We start from the raw sequence: 18,614 nt of genomic DNA, 5'->3' as shown, positions 1-18,614 counted from the left end.
ATTTCATTTTATTTCACTTTATTTCATTTTATTTCACTTTATTTCACTTTATTTCATTTTATTTCACTTTATTTCATTTTATTTCACTTTATTTCACTTTATTTCACTTTATTATTTTTACCCAGAGCAATTTGTGAGCTTGCCGGATTAAAAGTGCAATATAGGTGGCGGGCTGTGCGGCAGTTTTTCACGAGGCTCTGGGAAGGGTGGTGATAAAAATCATTTAACTTTAATTTATGGAGAGGATAAAAAATTCGGAAAAAAAAATGCTCTTGATTTCTAATATAATAAGATTTATTTTTAATGTGACCAGCGTGCCTTCCTCGGCACAGGGGACACCTCTGTGTTTTATTGCCCCAGCACTGCTGCTTTATGACTAGGGGTTGTTTATGGCCTCGAGCTGATTTTAATGACAATTTTTTCCAACATCTGGCGGGTTGCTGGAAGCTGTGGCCCTCTTCAGCGTCCAGGGCAGCGAGCAGGAAGGCGGTGGGGTTCGGTGAAAGGCACCCAGCTCCAGCTTGCAGAGGCACAGCACAAACATGGTTTAGGTTGGATATTAGGAAGAACTTCTTTACCGAAAGGGTTGTTAGGCATTGGAACGGGCTGCCCAGGGAAGTGGTTGAGTCGCCATCCCTGGAGGTCTTTAAAAAACGTTTAGATGTTGAGCTTAGTGATATGGTTTAGTGGAGGACTCGTTAGTGTTAGGTCAGAGGTTGGACTGGGTGATCTTGGAGGTCTCTTCCAACCTAGATGATCCTGTTTCTGTTTTTTCTGTTTGATGGGGACACCAAAGGACCCTCCTCTCTGCCGCTTCGTCCTGCTTTATATGGCTGTCTCCCTGCTGCTGGAGCAGCTCTTTATGGGGTGAACTGGAAGGAAAGAGGGTTATAGTAAACCACGTGGTTGTTTTATACTGCCTGAGGTACCCCGTTGGGTTTGTCCATGCACATACACTGCTGGGAACGTGCCGACCACACCAGGACCTCAGCAGGCACCTCCCTGCAAGGATGGTGTGGGAGAAGGGAATGTGGGGAGACGCATCCATCCATCCATCCATCCATCCATCCATCCATCCATCCATCCTTCCATCCATCCATCCATCCATCCATCCATCCATCCATCCATCCATCCATCCATCCTTCCATCCTTCCATCCATCCATCCATCTGTCTGTCCGTCCGTCCATCCACCCACCCACCCACCCACCCACCCATCCATTGACCTATCCATCCACCCACGAATCCATCCATCCGCCCGTCCAACCTCCCATCCCAGGTCACCCCCAGGACCCCTCTCAGCACCCCCAGAACATCCAGCCTGTCCCCTGGGGCACAGAATCCCACCCAAGGCCCTCCTGCTGCCCTGGGAAGGACTCCGAAGAAGGCTCCCACCGCCTTTCAGGGACAGCCCAGCGTCGGTTGAAGCCCACCACCTTTACCCCCTCTTGCCAAGATCCCCTCTCTCTCCCGAGAAAGCCCAGCTAACGATTCCTGCTGACAAACGGGCTGCTCTAAGCCCCGGGAGCTCGCCCCGTGCCAGCAGATGGGATTTGGAGCCTTTGGTCTGTAAGGGGAGACGCGTGGGGATTGAGGTGGCATTTGCTGCACGGGGCCGCCCTGTCCCGCGGGATCGGCCGGCTCGCGAGCTGGGCTCAGCGGGGAGAGGATGAGGAGAGAAACCCAACACCCCTCTTGGCTCCGTGGTGGCTTAATTTAGAGCGCAGGGGCTCTGCTACGGTGTTTTTCCATTTAAAGCCGACCCTCATTCATCGGTCATGCACGGGGCGATGGCCCCGCCGCTTGCAGGGCAGTAGCAGCTGCTGGCCGTAAGCTGCCGAAGGGGTGGGCAAAGCAGATTTGCAGTGTCCCTTCCTCCTAATTTCCCCCTGCAGAGGACTTAAAAGTGTCTCCTCCTCACGCCTCGCCTTGCTCTGGAGCCTTTCCATCACCCAAGGAGTGCTGCTGAAAAGCAAGGTGACAGCCTGGGGTGGAGCGAGTGCCTCGGAAAGGTGACAGCCCCAAAATGCAAAAACCCCCGAGGGTTGAACGCGTGGGGCACGCAGCGCTCACAGCCCAAACCTGCGGCTCTAAATCAGAGCAGTTACACTGGGATCGGCTCCGATCCTCCGCGCTCGGCTCGGCAGAGCCCAGGGCACGGAGAGCTCGCGCGTTGTCGATGCCGTCTATATTTAACCGTGCTAATGCAACTTAATTCACGTTGCGGCCAGCTGGTTCCGCAGGCTGCACTCTTGCCGTGCCTGCTGTCCCTAGGTAGGCTTGCTCACGACAGACCGAGAGGAAAATGCTGACAATTAATCAAAGGTCATCGGGCTTTATTCCCGGCGGCTCAGCTGTGCTTTTAAAATCGGATGCATCCGTCAGGCACTTTCTGGCTGCTCCGTGGAAGTGCTCTGCCCAGCACTCCGGGGCGGGAGACAACCTTTGGCTCAGCCCAAGCGGTTGGAGGATTCGTGCTCTTAGCGCACGCTGGCTAAAAGCTGGCTGAATCCTAACGGAGAGCATCCGCAGCCTCAAATACCTGCAGCAAAATTAACTTGGGCCGTTCTTCACAGCTTAACTGTAGCCACCAGCCTGCGTCAGCAGCACGGGGCGTTGTCACCACAAGCTTGTCCCTGCCATTAACTAAGAGACTGAAAAAACTCGGAGTTTATCAAGAAGTGGCCTGTGACACGACCTTACGCTGCATGAAGGCTGTCCCAGAGAGGAGATGCCGGATACTCACGCCGCTTTTATCCAGCGGAGAAAGGCATCGTGACGGCTGGCTGCAAACCGAAGCCAGAGAAATTCAAATGAGAATGAAGGCAGGGGAGTTTCACAGGCTGGAACTTATCCGCCAGGAGAAACTTCCGAGGAAAGCAGGGGATTTTGAAGGTTTCAGATCAAGCCCAGCTGCATCTCTAAAAGAAACGTGGCTCAGACAGCACATCAAGCTTGCTGGGGAGATTCTGTGGGTGGGGAATGGCAGGAAGGGTTTTTGCAGGCAGTGACACCAGTATTCTCACTGGTTTTGGTCTCTGGGTGATGGGTTGGGAGATACGGGGCCGCTGCAGCCAGCTGAACTAGGGCTGCTGCTTCAAAGATCCGACTGGGTTTCTTATCTTCAGTGACAGAACTACACGCACTGGTAGAAAATTGCTCTCATACCTTGAAAAATGGGAATCAGTTCCTTAAAGAGTCAGCACGGAGAGAATTCAAAGTCAGGTCTCTCTGTTGGAGGTGCAGAGGGAACTTATTTCAAAACTCAGGTGGAAACTGAGAAGGGCTGGACTGCTCTGCGATCCCCCCTGCCCTGTGCTCAGAGACAGATCGCGTATTTCCATGAGGAACGTTCCTTACAGGTATGGGCTCCCTAAACAAGCCATTTCATTGTGACTTACTCCATCCTCCTTCTTCAAGGCACCCTGTGGTTGCATGTGTGAGTAAAAAAAAAGGGAGAAAATGCTTCCGTGCAACCCCAAACAAGCATATGTTTAAAGAAACAAGTGTTGCAGCACTTGCGAAGAAGTTTGCGCCACGTGCTAGCGAGCCATATGTGTTCTGTAACATACAGCGCTCCCATTCCTCTCGGAGTTTCCGGGGTTGACTCAGAGCCACCCCGGGAAGAATTTTGCTAGAGAGCGGTACGACCTTCACTGCTGCAGCACAAGGACGGGAGACAGATGCTGATCGCGTGTTGGGAAGGACGGCAGCTTTCCTCTCGTGTACTTACGGGGAAATATTATTGATTCACACTTCTGTGTAAGCGAAATCAGAGGCCAGCTGCAAGCTGCCAGCCTGAGTGTAGCAGCCACCGCGTAGCAAAACCTCCACGAGTCTTGCCACAGCTCAGGACACTTTTTAGGGTGTGCTCACTACTGCAGGTTCTGAAAATACCTGTCAGAGGTGTGCTGAACTGTTCTCTTTGGTCTGCTCACTCTACCTTGTGCATCATCAGGATAGGGCTGGGCAGAAACGAACCACGGCTCACTTGGATGAGACCTGTGTCTGTCTCCCGATCCAGGAATTACAGCTCCTCCAGCTGCCAGGAGCGCGTTGTGGGTTGCAGGATGTCTTTTCCTCTGATGCTCCTGGCAGGGTGAGCAGGAGGCATCTGGCAGCGAGCGGTTTCGGTCCTGCTTGTTCGAGAGAGGCACCTGACAGCTCTGCTCGGCTGTAAGCCAGCACTGGGGGAGCGGAGCAGGGCTCTAAAGCACAGGCAGGGTTAACGGCCGGGTGCTGAGCTTCTCCTCACCTCCATCGTCTCCGGACTCTGCGACCTGTCTGAAGAGACACCTCCGAACCTGAGCAGGAGAAAGACGGGAAGCACACTGCTCTGACCACGTCTGGATAACTCCTGTTCCGCCCTCTCTGCTTTATCTCAGCGCAAGCAGAGCCAGAACCCGATCCTGATGCTGCGGTGCTTTGCCCGTCCCCAGCTCCACCCTGTGCTGGTTGGGGCTGAAATCCGACAAACTTTGCGCTCACAAAAAGGGGCTGACAAAAGCAAAGCAGAAAGAGAAGAGCTTTCAAAAGACTTTCATCTGAAAAACAAAGCGGCACTATTCAGAAATGACTAGCTCTCCATTTGCTTGCGATCCCCAAGGCTGGCTCTCTGCTGGCAGCCTGCATGTTAATGCCTTATTAGCTTGCGTTTGGTGTTCTCACCACGCTGCAAGAGCAAAGGGCAAGATGCGAGAGTTTTCAGCACCTCCAGAAGTCCCTCCTCTACTGTAGTAAAAACCTGCCTGTGTTCCACTAGCATTTCTTCCTAATGAGAACAAGATCTGCCTGATGCATGCCTGCAGAGACCCAGAAATTTGGGAATTGATAGCCTGGATGGCAAGTTTCACACGAGCTGTTACAGGGAGCTGGATTTAAGGTAAGTCCTACTGATCGTGGGAGCAATCTGCACAGTTTTCCTTTCCAGTGGAAACTCTACTGAGCTTCAGAAAACCCTGCCAGTATGTTCAAGCAAAGAAATAAGCTGGGATTGTCAACAGAGACCACACAAAATGCTCCTGCAGATACCCATATGCCAGGCTAACCCGCTCCCTCAGCACTTGAGCACCACAGAAAACCCCAGACGGGCAGGTGTCAGTGTGCAGATACACAAAGAGCTCAGTTTGTTCTTGGCACGGCTTCGGGAGGGGGCTGGCATAACTTTTGTGCTGCAGATTCCTTCATGTGCTGATAAAAGCAGCAGCGTAATGAATATTGAGCCCTCTCTAGGAAAATTTGTTTGAAGCTAGGGAGCTTTTGCCTAAAATCACACCGCAGAAGTGCAGCTTCCTAAAGTGCACCGAACTATGACACGTGCACCCTGAGAGCCAGCTGCTTGCTAACTCACGATTCGCTGACATGCAAAATCTTCAGTCTTTTTGGATTTAATTTCCATTTCTCATCCTCTCCTGCAAATGCTAACGACATGACATGATCCGAGGCTGCAAAACTACGCTTCCACTGCATTTCAATCCGTGGGCACGCTGCCTGGGCTCTCTCTCTCCCTGCTTTGCAGTCCAAAGGACTCTGAATATCTTGCTTAACTCTTCTCTTGTTTCTGCTGCCGAATGGCCTGTAGAAAGATATCCTTCACTTGGTCCATTGTGTCCTGGTACAGTTTAAAGTCTTCCTCTTTCTTTCTCACAGTAGTCTCCAAAGCAGCCTTCAGAGCTTCGTTCTCATCCAGCTGGATCACAAGCCTGTGAGGAAACAAAAGGCAACTTTCATATGAGCTGTGGAGCTTCAAAGCAAATTAGAACAGTGCTTCAGCTCCAGGGAAGAAAACACTGAACCACATGCTCTCTGGTAATTTTATAACAGGCTTGAGAAAGAGCAGACTTATAAACACTTGTTCCTTCTCTCTTTGAGATAGAAAAGGGTATTAGAAGACCAAATACTTTTCAGACGTGTTTTTTTTTTTTAATTATAATTTTGTTTTCACTAGTAGGTTGAAATCAATGGCTAAGGAAAGAAAAATAAAAAGAAAAAAGGTGTCTTTCTTGCAAGTGTTTTGTGCTGCTTAACATTGGCTTAACATTTCTGGGTGTAATTTTTAGGAACGTTATGTAAGAAGGACATAGACAAGAACAAACCGGAGGATCTGTGACTTGTACAATCTACTGTTTTTTATTTTCTGAGGAGCTGGTCCAGGTAATAGCACTGCTAAGAGGACAGCAATGAATCTGAACTATTGAGCTATTGAAAAAAGGTGGCAGTAACACAGCGTGGAGGAAGGGAGAACATACCTTGTGCTCAGCTCCTCTATCTGCGATTCCAGAGGCAGCCTGGAGAGCTGGGCTGCAGAGAGCTCTTTCCTATCAGTCATGTTCAAGGTGAGTCTTGGGTGACTAGATTGGCCTGTAGATTTCATCACAAAATGGAGCTTTAGTAAAACAATCTTTTTCACTTGGTGAGGCACCGAGTAAACCTCAGGAAACAGTGAATAAATGCTAAGGGATCTGCTCGGTTCTATGTATATCCAAAAAGATGGTGTAAATATATAGGACAGGCTTTTATTTTAATCTCCTTTTAGCAAAATTAAAACACGAGGTAGTAACATATATGTTTGCCTGTAAAAAAAGACCATCCAAAATATTTAAGGCCCCCAAACGAGAGGTGACAGAAGCAGTTGAAAAGTATTGTTTTAACCTTTATCTCACCATTGTATTTCATTCAAGCTTATGACAACTGTTGCTTACTGAATGCCAGTGATGAGGTACGTGTGTGGCACGCACTGAAACAGTTTTTTTAAGCACCTTTTGATGCTCAGCATACACACAGTGTGGGTTAAGCTCAGTAAAGCAATTAAATACGCCTGTATAGTCAAACTGAGACTGTAAATCAAGAGCGCTTTCCGAAATAAAGCTCTCTCAGAACGTGCAGCATTGCTCCTGCCATTTCAAATGGACACAACTTTCAGGGTTATACGCAAAGGGTTATAAGAAAATCTATCTCAAAGTTACTACTGGGCTTGGAGAATCAAAACTGTGACCGATCAAGGAATCCCTACAACAGAAGAAGGCTCAGAGAGGACAGGCAAGGATGATGTGCTCACGAAGCTCAGAAAAGAACGTAGAAAGCAACCACAGCTGTCGTGAGAGAAGCTGAACTTATCTCAACACCAAGGGGACTGGAGGGTAGCCTTTGCTGTAGATAAACGGCTGTGTCAGTTGAGTAAATGTAAACAGCCTTCCCTGAAACAACCCACAGAAAGTACTGGCTCAGCACAACACAGAATATAAAAATCAACCAGCAAACCAAACCTTGAAGAGAACAATGGGCTTGTGCTGGCTTCAACTCATGTATTCCTTCCTGGCAAATGGGGACAGACAGCATCGTGACACCCAGAGAAGTGACAGGAATCATGTTTGTGATTCAACTGTACATTGCAGTCGCTACATTGTGCCTGTGTTGTGATTTCAGTACATTGCTGACATATTTTTTCTAAATTAAAAGACATTAAACATTTTTTTCTAAATTAAAAACCCACGTATTGTGAAATATCTTCAAGTAAATTTGCTAATAAAACACTGAATCCTCCTCATGTGGAATACCTAAAAGAACCTGGTCAGAAAGTACTCTGCTCTGACAAAACCATATGGGGAGAAAGGTCCTGTTGTATAACAAACAAATGCTTTTGAACTCGATGTTGTGTTTCACAGGACTGAGGAAAACCTGCTTTTACTTACCCGTTCTCCTCTGGGATTATTCTTTGCTAATTAGAAATTTGGATAAGACAGATAAAAAAAAAAAAACAAAAGCACGTATAATTTTAAAACACGACTGTGTTGTTTCTAACTACTCAGCCTCATTATCTACTTCCCTTGAATTGAGGAGACTAGAAACATTAGATTAGCAATTAGATCAGCTCTCTCCAATTTTGCACTTTCAGAAAGAAAAGAAAATATTATGTTAATTAGTGGATTCTCTAGTCTCTTATGTTCAAGCTTTTCATTCCTTCTCATTTCCTCAACTATCTGGCATGAAAGCGTTTAGATAACCTACACGCTCTGCTGAAGGGATGTATTACAGATTTCTAGACTTGTTCCTTGTACAAACTCCAGAGAATTTTGGCACATTACAAGGGGCTGGGCTCTCTTCAAACAACCGTGGTGAAAGAGACTGTTACCTACTCATCTTACAGACTCACAGAGGATTTCTTCTTGTTAGTCTTCTTGCCAATCCTTTTCGACATTTGCTTTTAGTCCTTAAGCAGACGAGGCTAACGAACTAAGTATTTAGTAAGAAGGAACCTGTCACGGTGGTAGGAACAATTTGCTTCCTCCAGCTGTGAAATGCCGGTCTCTCAGAGGTGAGTTACCACAGCGTTACAACAATTTGATCGAAATGGCTCAGAACCTGATGAGTTCATCACCACATCAATTTGAGGTTGCGAGGGAAAACGAAGTTGGACACATGCAGAATAACAGAGTAACACATCAAAGCTTTACACTACCAGGCTGTATAAAAGTCTAAGCTCAAAATATCAGTTAAATTCTCCTCTAGAAGACAGCACCAAAATGCTCCCGTACTATTTAAGGCAGGGAGACAGAGGAAAAAACTTGTGATTGAGAGCTGTAGTCTCCAAACTCCCACCTGCCTATTACCTCTCCCTACGTACACTCCGATTTCTTCCTCAGAAGAAGCCAGCTGAGAGCTCCAACGTATCTTACATCAAAACCCTACTGAGAATCATAAATGGTATCACCCAATACCACTTCTGCAAGGCCCAGCACTGCTCTTCTGTTGGGATGAACGTTCCATATCCTAAAGCCCACAGGCTGCTGCACTTGGTTTCTAAGCACTCTTCTAACATCGTGCTGCAACTTTCTGCACCGTGTCAGGCTCTCAGCTAATACAGGTAAGACAGCGCTAAAAATCAGTGCTTTCAGAAAAAGAAATAAGTCAGTGTTGGCTGGAGCCCTTGTAAAAGACACAGCAGTTCTGCTCCAAGGAATTGATGGATATTTTAGAGAGAAGTAGGTTTCAAGCAATCCTTCAGTATCCCTGCAGGACAAAGCTCCTCTGCATCCTGTTCCTGCATACCTGGTTCTCTCTATATGCCGGATGGGTGAATGCCAGTGCTTCACTTGAGGTCCTGAGCTCTGTGTACATCTTACACTGGGGAGCCTAGCTCTCCTGTGTGAATCGAGACCACAGTGAACAGCACCAGGCCTTTTCTTGCATCATCATGCTGCTCCAGAGAGGTTTCATTGCCAACCCCGGCCAATAGCACTGCGATGGGAATTGCAAGTGCAGTGCACTTCGAGCAGCATTTCTTACCTCGCCTGAACCGCACCCTAGGGAGAAACAAGACACTGGAGCAGCTGGAAAGGGAGGTGACTGTTCATACAGGTGTTCAATACAGACCGGCTGTAAGAAGCTGATGAGGTAGGACCGGTACACACAGTAGTAAAAAGCCACACCACGCATCTGCTGCACCGCGGGGCCGTTGTCCTGTGGCCAAAGATCATGTGTTCCTGCGTGGGGCAGGCCAAGAGCACGTACGAGCTCTGTTATGAGGCTTGTGACCTCTCCAGTCACCATAACTCACTCTGATGCCATCCCAGTATTTGCCAAATTAAAATGCTTATTACTACTGTTCGTCTCCTGGCATTTAAACTCCTTTTACTTTATGAAAATACATATAAAAAGGGAAGCCACTGGAAAAGTTTCCTTAAGAATATGTACCATTTTATTGGTTTAGACACCTTACAGAATCAGAGTCCTTAAGTAATAAAGAATCTGATCAGAGAAATAAAAATTTAACATCCATCATGAATTCTCCTCCTTTAACTATGCTAGTAAGGCTTTCATATTTATAGCAGGAGATTATCATGTTCATGGTATAATAAATTACACCAGATCTAATTACTACATCACCAGCAATACTTTCTCATCGACACTGACAGGCCTTAAATTGGGATGCGTCCTTTAATTCTGCTCTTAACCTTCAGATGAATCTCTCAGGCAGAAGTGGAAAGGGAACACAGCAGTGGTCACAGTAGAGACGCAGAACAGTGTAAAGTTCTTTCTCCAGACCATCATCCTGTGAAAACTACATAATGCAAAAGTCCTGGTCCCACTTAAATCTGTGTCAGAGTTCTTTTGAATTAAGTGGAGCCAGGATTTCACCTTCAGTATCAGCCCACTGCTCCGAGCAGGTCCAAATCCCTGTGTGTAAGGTCAAGCACTCGTGTAGGTTTGAGAGATGAGAGCCCAGATGTTGCTGCTATTAACCACCCAGGTAGGATGGGGGACACAGATGTAGATAAGAGCTCCACCTCACCTGTTTTGCTCCTCAGAGGAGGTTTCTGTGTACTTGTGTTCCTCCCAGGATCCATTTGTAGTTTTTCAAGCTGCTGCTCCAAAAGGACACATCGCCGCCGCTCTTCCTGAAGCCTCTTCTCAACTTCCAAGACTTTATCACTGCTTTCTTCCACCCTGATATGCAAAAAAAAGTGGTTCAAGCTTATGTCCTAAGTATAAAGAATGAGCCAGTCTTAAACACTGAATCCTACTCCATAGCTCCCAGCAGAGGGAACAAGAGAAGTTTCCATGCATCCAAAGGCAGAAATCCCAGTGCGATTCTTCCAGATGACATCCTCTACATTTGCAAAACAGAATTAACTAATGAGTATAATTATAAATAATAGGTTGGCTAATGGAGGTTGCCTAGATCCCTTAACACCGGCTAAATTTCCCACTCAGATGAGCAGGCAAGCTGCAGATTGCTGAGGGGAGATCTTTTATTAGAGCAGTAATAAACTGCATCTTTTTAAACACTGGGAAAAATTTGGAAGGAAAATAGTTTATAAAAACATTGTCAAGCATTTAGCTGTTCTGCGTCAGTTATCTGCGAGTACGAAAAGAAGCTGGACGTTGCTTTTAATAAACTTGGCCATTAGACACTACCGTGGAAGGAAGCGGGTGGAAGAGAAAGCGATGCAATAAAGGAAGAGCAAACTACCCATCTGTTCACCTCACATAACACCTTATAAAATTAACCACAAAGGTTTGATGTGCACCCACGGATGTAGTCAGTGGTGCACCTCGTGGGGAGCAGAGCCTGACACCAAATGATTTAGAGGAATTTAAAGCTAGAAGGAATCCTGAATTGACTGACACACTGTATTGGATAATGCAAATACAAAAAAAATCCTCCTTGGTCCTATGGGCGATAACTGATTATTTCTCAAATCAAGAGACTTGATTAGTCTTATTCCCCTCCTAGCTGGCAGAACTTAAAAAAAAATATTACAACTATAATAAAATTATATCACTGTCTTAAAAGTCTAGCTGCAGGCAAGGCTCCAACCTCCTGTGGCAGTGAATTAGCAGGCTGGTGACATGCTATGTGAAATTATATTTCTCCTCAGTGGTTCTGAATTCATTAAACTCTCGTTTGACCAGGTGTTCCCCTAGCACCCGCGTTAGACAAACAGTGGAGGAAAAATGACAGAACTCGTTGGTTTTTATGAAATCTTCTGCCAATATGTGCAGCAAACTGAAATCTTGCTCTAGCTCTTTCCCTTCCTCAAGCAGGGCCCAATCCTACAATCAGCCTACAAGCGAGCTGCTTCTGACAGCATCTTCTGCTCTGCGGTGAGCGGCTGTGAAACACGGTCGTAAATTCTGGCAGCTGCTGTAGGAAAACGCTACTCTCATAACCATTCTCAGTGCTCTTCTCTTGGCTTAAGCATTATATATGTTCCTGGAGCTTTGTTGACCTGTGCTCCAACAGGGGAAAGGAAGAGGAGGAACACCTCACTTTTTTACATATATTCATGTTGAAATACGACTGGATGCTATATTATCCTGAGGTCTTCCAAGAATTATTGCACACAATCTCATAAAATTTGCTTTACCTGCAGGAGCTCTTGATAAATGTGTGATAACCGTGGAGCTGCTGAATCATCACTCTGTGGCACATTTTACTAGTAACTGCGCATTTCATTGACTCTGCGTTCTTCATTAGCCCATATTCGCAACGGCCCCAGTTCAGAAATCACCCAGACCTCTATCCTTACCTAATTGCACAGCTCTATTAGTCACTGGGCTTACAGACATAAATAAAATCCTCCCAGTGCATGTTTCTAGGATTTAGCCCTTAAAAGCACAGGGGATGATACCTTTAGCACAGTTTTAAAAACCACATTTTTCTGATCGTGATTAATTAAAAGTCAGGTAAGTGAGATGATGAGAGTGCCAAATAAAGCAATCAAGCAAACAGTACCTATTGTATTCAAAAATACCCAGACAAAAATGTGTCTTCCTATAAACTGGAATACAGATTTGGGAATCAAAGCATATTTAAATCAAATTCTCTAACTGGGAAAAAGTCAGTAGCTGAAAGGTGTCTAAAGATAAAAGACTTTGCTTTCTCTGCCCTAGCTCGGTTTTAACATTGTCTTAAATTGAATTGAATAATGGGAAAAAAAAATGTCACTGTTATGCTTCAGTTAAGCCAGAAGAAATTCATTTAAAAGAGGATACGGTGAAACTTAAAAGAATGTGAAAAACTTCTGGAACAGAAATCAGATTATAACTCTAATTACAGTATTTAGTATTGGTGAATAATATTGCTGCCTAAATAACACCACACACATAAACACACCAACTCCAGCTTTATCTGAGTGTAGCAAGCTTGAAGATGACTCCATTTTTTTCTGCACTTTGTTCTAAAAGAATTTTAAAAAATGAATCATCCAGTAGACAGTGAAATTGAGCAGAATAGTTTCAAACACCCCTATTTAAGGCAAGTTTCACAGTGGCAGAGTACAGCATACCGGACTGTCTCAGCTGCTCCTTAATCACAGCATCCCACAAAGGGCACGGGCAGAATCAGCCACTACCTTTTCTGCAGCACAGTGACCAGTTCCAGGAGCCTGTCTCTCTCCACCTCAGCAGCCTGGCAGAGAGCCTTGTGCTCTGTGATCTGCGTCTGCAGCACTTTGAAATCCAGGCTGTCGGTGCCAGCAAGCCTAAAAGCAGCAGAAGCGTAAAGAGTCTGTTTCCCATTTCACGAATGAAAGAAATGAAACAAAGACAGCGTTTGAAAAAAACATATCAAAATACACTTCTGAAGCCCGAGCCAGAACGCACAGCCAGGCTCACTAACTCCCCCCAGCATCGTGCTTGATACTGCAGTACATGGAATAAAAATAGGTGGAAATAAAGCCGCTCTGAGTTTCACTAGAAAGGCCTTTCCCCTTGCAACGATGCTCTCCCTTCCCATCACCCTTGAAAACAAACTTCCCGCACCGATCAGTTCACTAACGCTTGACTCTCCTCCCGCTGCTCCTGCCAAAGAGAAGCCTGCACGTGGATTCTCCAAAGTGCTGCGCTAAGCTATTAAATGGCACGCTATTGATTTTCGTTAACTGAAAGGCTTCAGGCAGCATTAGTAAAATGGTTATTCTTGTGCCGAGTAGGTGATGAAAGGAAGGGGCAATTTTTCCACGTATCCCATTACTATGTACTTCGTTTCTTCTACCTCTGCACGGGAATATTCGAGAATATTTCCTTTAGAGCAAAAACCAGGAGAAATCTTGGTGGCTGGGGATGACAAAAAGGGAAAAGGGGATTTATGGGGCATAAAACTAGCAATCAATTAAAAAATTAAGACAGCAAGGAGACACTGCAGCCTGTGTCAGAACCCTTTGACAGTATCACGTGGAAGGGATGGTAAAAGAAGTTGTTCGTTTGGGAAACAAGGCCGATATTGCTGAGGGCTGCCAGCAGCTTGTGGAGCGTTGCAGGTTTCCTCTCTTGTTCGTGGCGAAGTTTATATACGTACCTTCCAGGTGGGATGTTATTACTGAGAAGGGGAGGTTGAGTAGCTGCCGACTCTACAAGCATATGGCCCATCTTGGACACTGCGCTACGAGAGAGAAAGCTCTGTTAAACGACGAGATCTACTGAGAGCAGTCATCCAAGAACTCCTCTGACTTTTCACTGTCTGTGTTTATTGTGGCCTTTCAGGGGAGAGACTCCCAGAGCCTCCTACGAGGGTATCACACAGGCTGGGCATACACAGCAGCTCACCTTGCTCTCCGTCCCCAAAACGCACTGCAAAACCACGTTGTGCGTCCCGTGTACAAATACCATAGCTCAGTTTTTGATCTCTGTGCTTCTGGAGGCACTTTGCTGGCCCTCCACGCCAGCATTTTGGAGCTGCGTGTCACAGCATGCGGATGTGGTGAGCAGGAGCAGCTCTTGACCCTGCCTGGCTCAAGCTGAAAAGGCAAAGAGCCACAGCAGCAGCCACTGCCACTCTGTTTCCTCACGGGCACTGCCTCGGACCCTCGCACAGAGCACTTTCACACACCCCCTAGGACATGAGCCAAGGACAGGTTACTGGGTTTCTTTGCTGGTGTTTGCGTATCGCATGCTTTCCTAACCAACCGAACCCCTGTTCTGCAGCAAGGTGCAGAACTTTCCTTTCCAGGTGTCTTTTAAAAATATATTTTATAGTTTTTTGAACTCTTCTGCTCTTAGGAAGATCTGTCAGACTTACGAATATCAAGATCTTAGGAAGATCTGGCAGACTGCTAACACTAGAGTATCACTTCCAGCCTGGATGAGTTTTATGCATCTGAGTGCTTGGGACGTAAAATTCCAGTGTTTGTTTTCCAGTCTTGAATTCAGCTGCCTGAAGGCCATTCCCTTTTCCTTGCCTTTGTGTTTCCTTGCCTTTAAGCTGCAGCTAACAGAGGATAAAGCCTTAATATTGTGGACCAGGCAGAGCTGCCTTCTAGGCTGTGACTGGTTAATCCATCCTAAAATCAAGTTAAGGTTGGTAATGACAGAAGAGGCCCAGTCTAAAAATGAGGATTTTTACTCTGACATCTCCAAGGGGCTTTAGCTCCTATTTATAGCATTTTTCATTTCATCTTTCCTGATAGGAAAAGATGATTCGCTAAAGCAAAATGGAATAGAGGGTTCATCAGCATATTAAAGTTAATGGAACGAGTGAGCCCTGCTGACCAAATTATTAATGGCTCTTTCAGTTTTCAGACTCTTTCACTGCCCATCTGACACGTCAGCCATTGTCAGGACAGAGCTATGTCAGTCACGTACACAAAAAACAATGTACGTGTTGCATTTAGGGGCTTCTACAAAGCCCATACCCAGCCTAGATTTCCTGTTCACCCTCCTTCAAATATCAGAGGATATTTGAAGTAATTGGTAAAAGGAAAAAAAAAAGTAGGTAAAATATAGATTGGCACCACGAGAGCACAACGTCTGTGGAGTTGGAAGTGGGAGAGTAAAGTCAACCAACATTGGAGACGCTACCACTCTGCCAAGGAAACTTGCATCTAAGTTCTAACTCTCGTTCCAAAACACTCTGAAGAACATTTCTTAAGTTTTGTAGTAATGTTCTACTTAGACTTAGGGATACATCTGACGGTTTTCAGGCCAATCTCAGTGTCTAAAGTAACGTGGTAGGCTAGTTAAAATTCCATAGGAGAAATCAGTTGTATCTTTAACTTAGTAAAAGAATTTCCTCCTTCCTCAGAAGGCCGGTCTCAACTCCTCATTGTCAATTAGACCATGAACTCTTTAGCACCAAACCCAGTGTTTTAACAGGATGGGATACAACTTGTTCTGGTGCAAGTTATGGCACCTTCACACAGCCAGAGTGAGCCAGAGCTGCCTCAGTGTGTACAAAAATCAGACTTATGACTATATTAATATAACTTACGTGGTCCTCAATAAGGCTTTAAAAAGGATGTTTGTTAAGAGTAAACAGCGTGGTGTGCTTTCAACATTTCTGCAAGGAAATCCTACTCAAAGCAGCTTTATTGATTTAAATAATGCACCGGTGATTTAGTGCTTACCTAAATTGGGGCTATGTATTAATTTGCCACCCTGCTTTCAGAAGGCTGCTCATTAGAAACCCTGTTTCTCATAAGAGTCATGAAACACAGGCACTTAAGTTAACCACATAAACATTATCTGAGCCGGAGAAAAAGAATTAGCTGCACTACCATCATGCCAAATGTAGTAATGTCTGCAAGTCTGTGCATCTTTCTCTGTTCCAGGACAAAAGTCCAAGAGACAATGTGATTAGAAATTCCCATATACTGTAAACAGCCCACCACAGCCGCTGGCACACAGCACTTGTGGTTTGATACGGTTGTCTGGGAAAGCTGTGCTTCTGAATAACTCACAGCAACCTAAAACATCGACACTAGGCTCTTCTTACCGAGCGGATTCAATCCTTCCAGCCTGATCACCGCCTGATGGCAGAGGCTTAAGCAGAGTAAAACGTGGATCTTCTGATTGCTCCGAGGGTGGTACAACAGCAGCTCCTGGATCGTCCCCTTGATGGGCAGATTTCTTCTGTTAATGGTGGAGAAGGTTATAAAACCAATGACACAGTTCAAAGGAAAAGAGCTGCACTAACGCCTGATCAGCAGATTATGGTTATTGCTACAAGCATGCCAGAACTTTTGATTTACAGGACCTGCTCCAAAACTTTTCTCTAGTTTCTTACCACTGCAGAAGAGAATCAAAGCAAAAGTCAGTAAAAAGTGCTGTTTTGTAGGTTATCATAGGGTATGCACGGTGTCACTACAGAACCTACAGTGCAGCACCACCACTGCCAGCACTGGCTTGTGTCCCTAACCAGGCTTCACCTTGGACCCAACGCTCTAGCCTCCGTTTCTGAGGTATCTGACAGATTCACAACCTCACCATTGTGAGGGTTTTATACCTTTAGGAACTGGATGTCTACCTGCTCTTAACAAAACCTGAATGTAAGTTAGCAGACCACACGAAAAGCCTTTGACAGTTTAGTGGACTGCCCCTCAATTCCTCTGCCATCTTGCAATCATATGTCTTGCACTCTTAGTTTTTACACTGGACCGTAAAAGTTGAAGACATTCTTAACATACTAGCCCTTAGGAGCCAACCTTCCTGATTCCTTCACCTGTACAACGAAATTTCCACGTGGCTGAGACTCATCAGACTCATAAGACTAGCATGGAGAGCTGAGGAAGATTTTTAAGTGGGTCACAGTGGGAGATGAGAATAACTTACTAGGGAGTCCTGTCACTCCATGAGGGGATGTAGCTGGGCTCCACAGCAGCCTGCTGATGTTGCCTCACCTATGTTTGCCTGCTTGCTTCAGCAGCCAAGGATGGTCAGTCCCCATTGCATCCCCACACCTGCTGTCAGGCTGATGTCACTAATATTTCTATATTTTTCTGCTGCTTAAACAGCTTGAAGAAAAATTATGTATAAACAGGAGAGAAAATTAGAGTTACAAGAGAGGACAGAAGACACTGTCAGTAGGGCAGGTATTAGTGGCCTGAGCTAGGAACCATCTTGGACAACACTGGAGAAGGAAGCGGAAGAACAGATCTAAAATTATTACAAGTGTGCTCCTCTAGATCATTTCTTCTGACTACCTGGAGTGTGAGCTGCCCAATCTCCTCTTCCAGCTCTTTAACTTTTGCCTCTCGTTCAGCCACCAGCTGTCTGAGCTGCTCTATAAGGCAGTTTTGCTTCTGAGCCTCGTTGTTCAAGTGCTGCCCTAGCATCTGCTGGGACTCCTTGTTCTTCTCATCCTGCTGGCTCAGGTGCTTTAAGATCTCCTGCATTTGCTTCTGCTGACTCTGATAAAATAGAAATAATGAGTGAGACATTCACTTTTGTACACAAAGATTATTAAGACTCCCTGTGTTTTACACCCTACAAGACAAATACTCACTTAGGAGCATGAGGGCAAGCCACTGCCCTGCCAAACTCATTTCCTGGTGTAAGCAAGCTGATGTCAGTAGCACTACTCCAAGAATTTGGTCCACTATGCTTTAAGCATGCGGTCACTTTGCCTTGCTCTCAGCAGCTATCACTTAAAAGAATGGCCCCGCACATCTACTTGTAACACCCAGACATGTTCTGCTGGGTAAGGGCGGTCTGCCCTCACTGGTCCTATCAAGACTTCAGTGGCTGGATGGTTCAAGTTGAAAAGATCTAAGGAACTGAAAGGTTCAGTTTGCTGGGAGCTTTGCTACCGAGTGTAGCAGAAAAGAAAGCAAGAACGGCTGGCTTTTGACAAAGAAATAGACTTTTTTCATAAGCTGAATAAAAGTGAAGATTTCAATGCGGTTTTTGTGACATTAGACCACGATCAGACTGCGTGACGGTGACATTAAAAGAGGAGGGTAGTGCGAGCAGACAGCTATGAGGTTAGGCTGTTTTGCCGGTGGGTTTTGGAGTTTTTCACACTCTGACAAATCTAATACTTGCTGGACAGTCTGTTCTGTCAGGCGAACAGACTGAAAGCAAGGTACTTCTTTGATGTAATGGATCAAAAATTAACCGCTCCTTCCAAACAAAAATTGTGTCTTTCTGTAATACTTTTAGTGAGAGTGCTCAGACTTAGCAGAAGTGCCAACTCTTATTTGGCTCCTCTGTAATCAGCCTAATCTGCTGGTCAGTGCCCATATTCCCCTCGTGGCTGCCTGGTGTGCAGAAAGGTGAATGCCAGCTTAGTCATTAGCCTCTGCTGGCTAAAAGCTCTGTACAGAAGCAAGGAAACGTAAGTGCTTTTAAACTTGTGAGAAGCTGGATTAGGGCTTCTACTAGGCAGTGGCATATTTTC

The 18,614-nt window shown here is 45.7% G+C and overlaps 1 protein-coding gene and 1 long non-coding RNA gene across 8 annotated transcripts in view; one reads left to right on the top strand and one right to left on the bottom strand.

Annotated features, from left to right (window-relative positions):
• Positions 1–2,317: 2,317 nt before the first annotated feature.
• The window catches only part of CCDC13 (coiled-coil domain containing 13), a 34,407-nt gene continuing 18,110 nt past the window's right edge, over positions 2,318–18,614 (bottom strand). For 4 of the 6 annotated variants that reach the window (XM_048062293.2, XM_048062294.2, XM_066991372.1 and 1 more), the window contains 7 exons: positions 17,419–17,625; positions 16,212–16,348; positions 13,800–13,883; positions 12,856–12,984; positions 10,290–10,444; positions 6,247–6,358; positions 2,318–5,700 (listed from right to left, as the gene is read on the bottom strand). In XM_048062293.2, coding sequence (XP_047918250.2) covers positions 5,541–5,700; positions 6,247–6,358; positions 10,290–10,444; positions 12,856–12,984; positions 13,800–13,883; positions 16,212–16,348; positions 17,419–17,625 — 984 coding nt within the window. In that variant the 3' untranslated portion in view covers positions 2,318–5,540. Of the gene's footprint in view, positions 5,701–6,246; positions 6,359–10,289; positions 10,445–12,789; positions 12,985–13,799; positions 13,884–16,211; positions 16,349–17,418; positions 17,626–18,614 lie in introns of those variants that run through there. The other 2 variants (XM_048062295.2, XR_007162696.2) reach the window with 2 other exon arrangements.
• On the top strand, positions 5,646–7,258 carry LOC106036849 (uncharacterized). 2 transcript variants are annotated; one of them, XR_010829027.1, is made up of 2 exons: positions 5,646–5,806; positions 6,140–7,258. It is a non-coding gene; the product is annotated as an uncharacterized lncRNA (long non-coding RNA). The 2 variants fall into 2 exon arrangements; XR_007162697.2 differs by having other exon boundaries at positions 5,667–5,806; positions 6,058–7,258.

This window comes from Anser cygnoides, chromosome 2, assembly GCF_040182565.1.
Source record: "Anser cygnoides isolate HZ-2024a breed goose chromosome 2, Taihu_goose_T2T_genome, whole genome shotgun sequence".
Classification (NCBI taxonomy): Eukaryota; Metazoa; Chordata; class Aves; order Anseriformes; family Anatidae; genus Anser; species Anser cygnoides.
The sequence above is the reverse complement of the archived record's forward strand: the minus strand, read 5'-3'. Positions and strand labels throughout refer to the sequence as shown.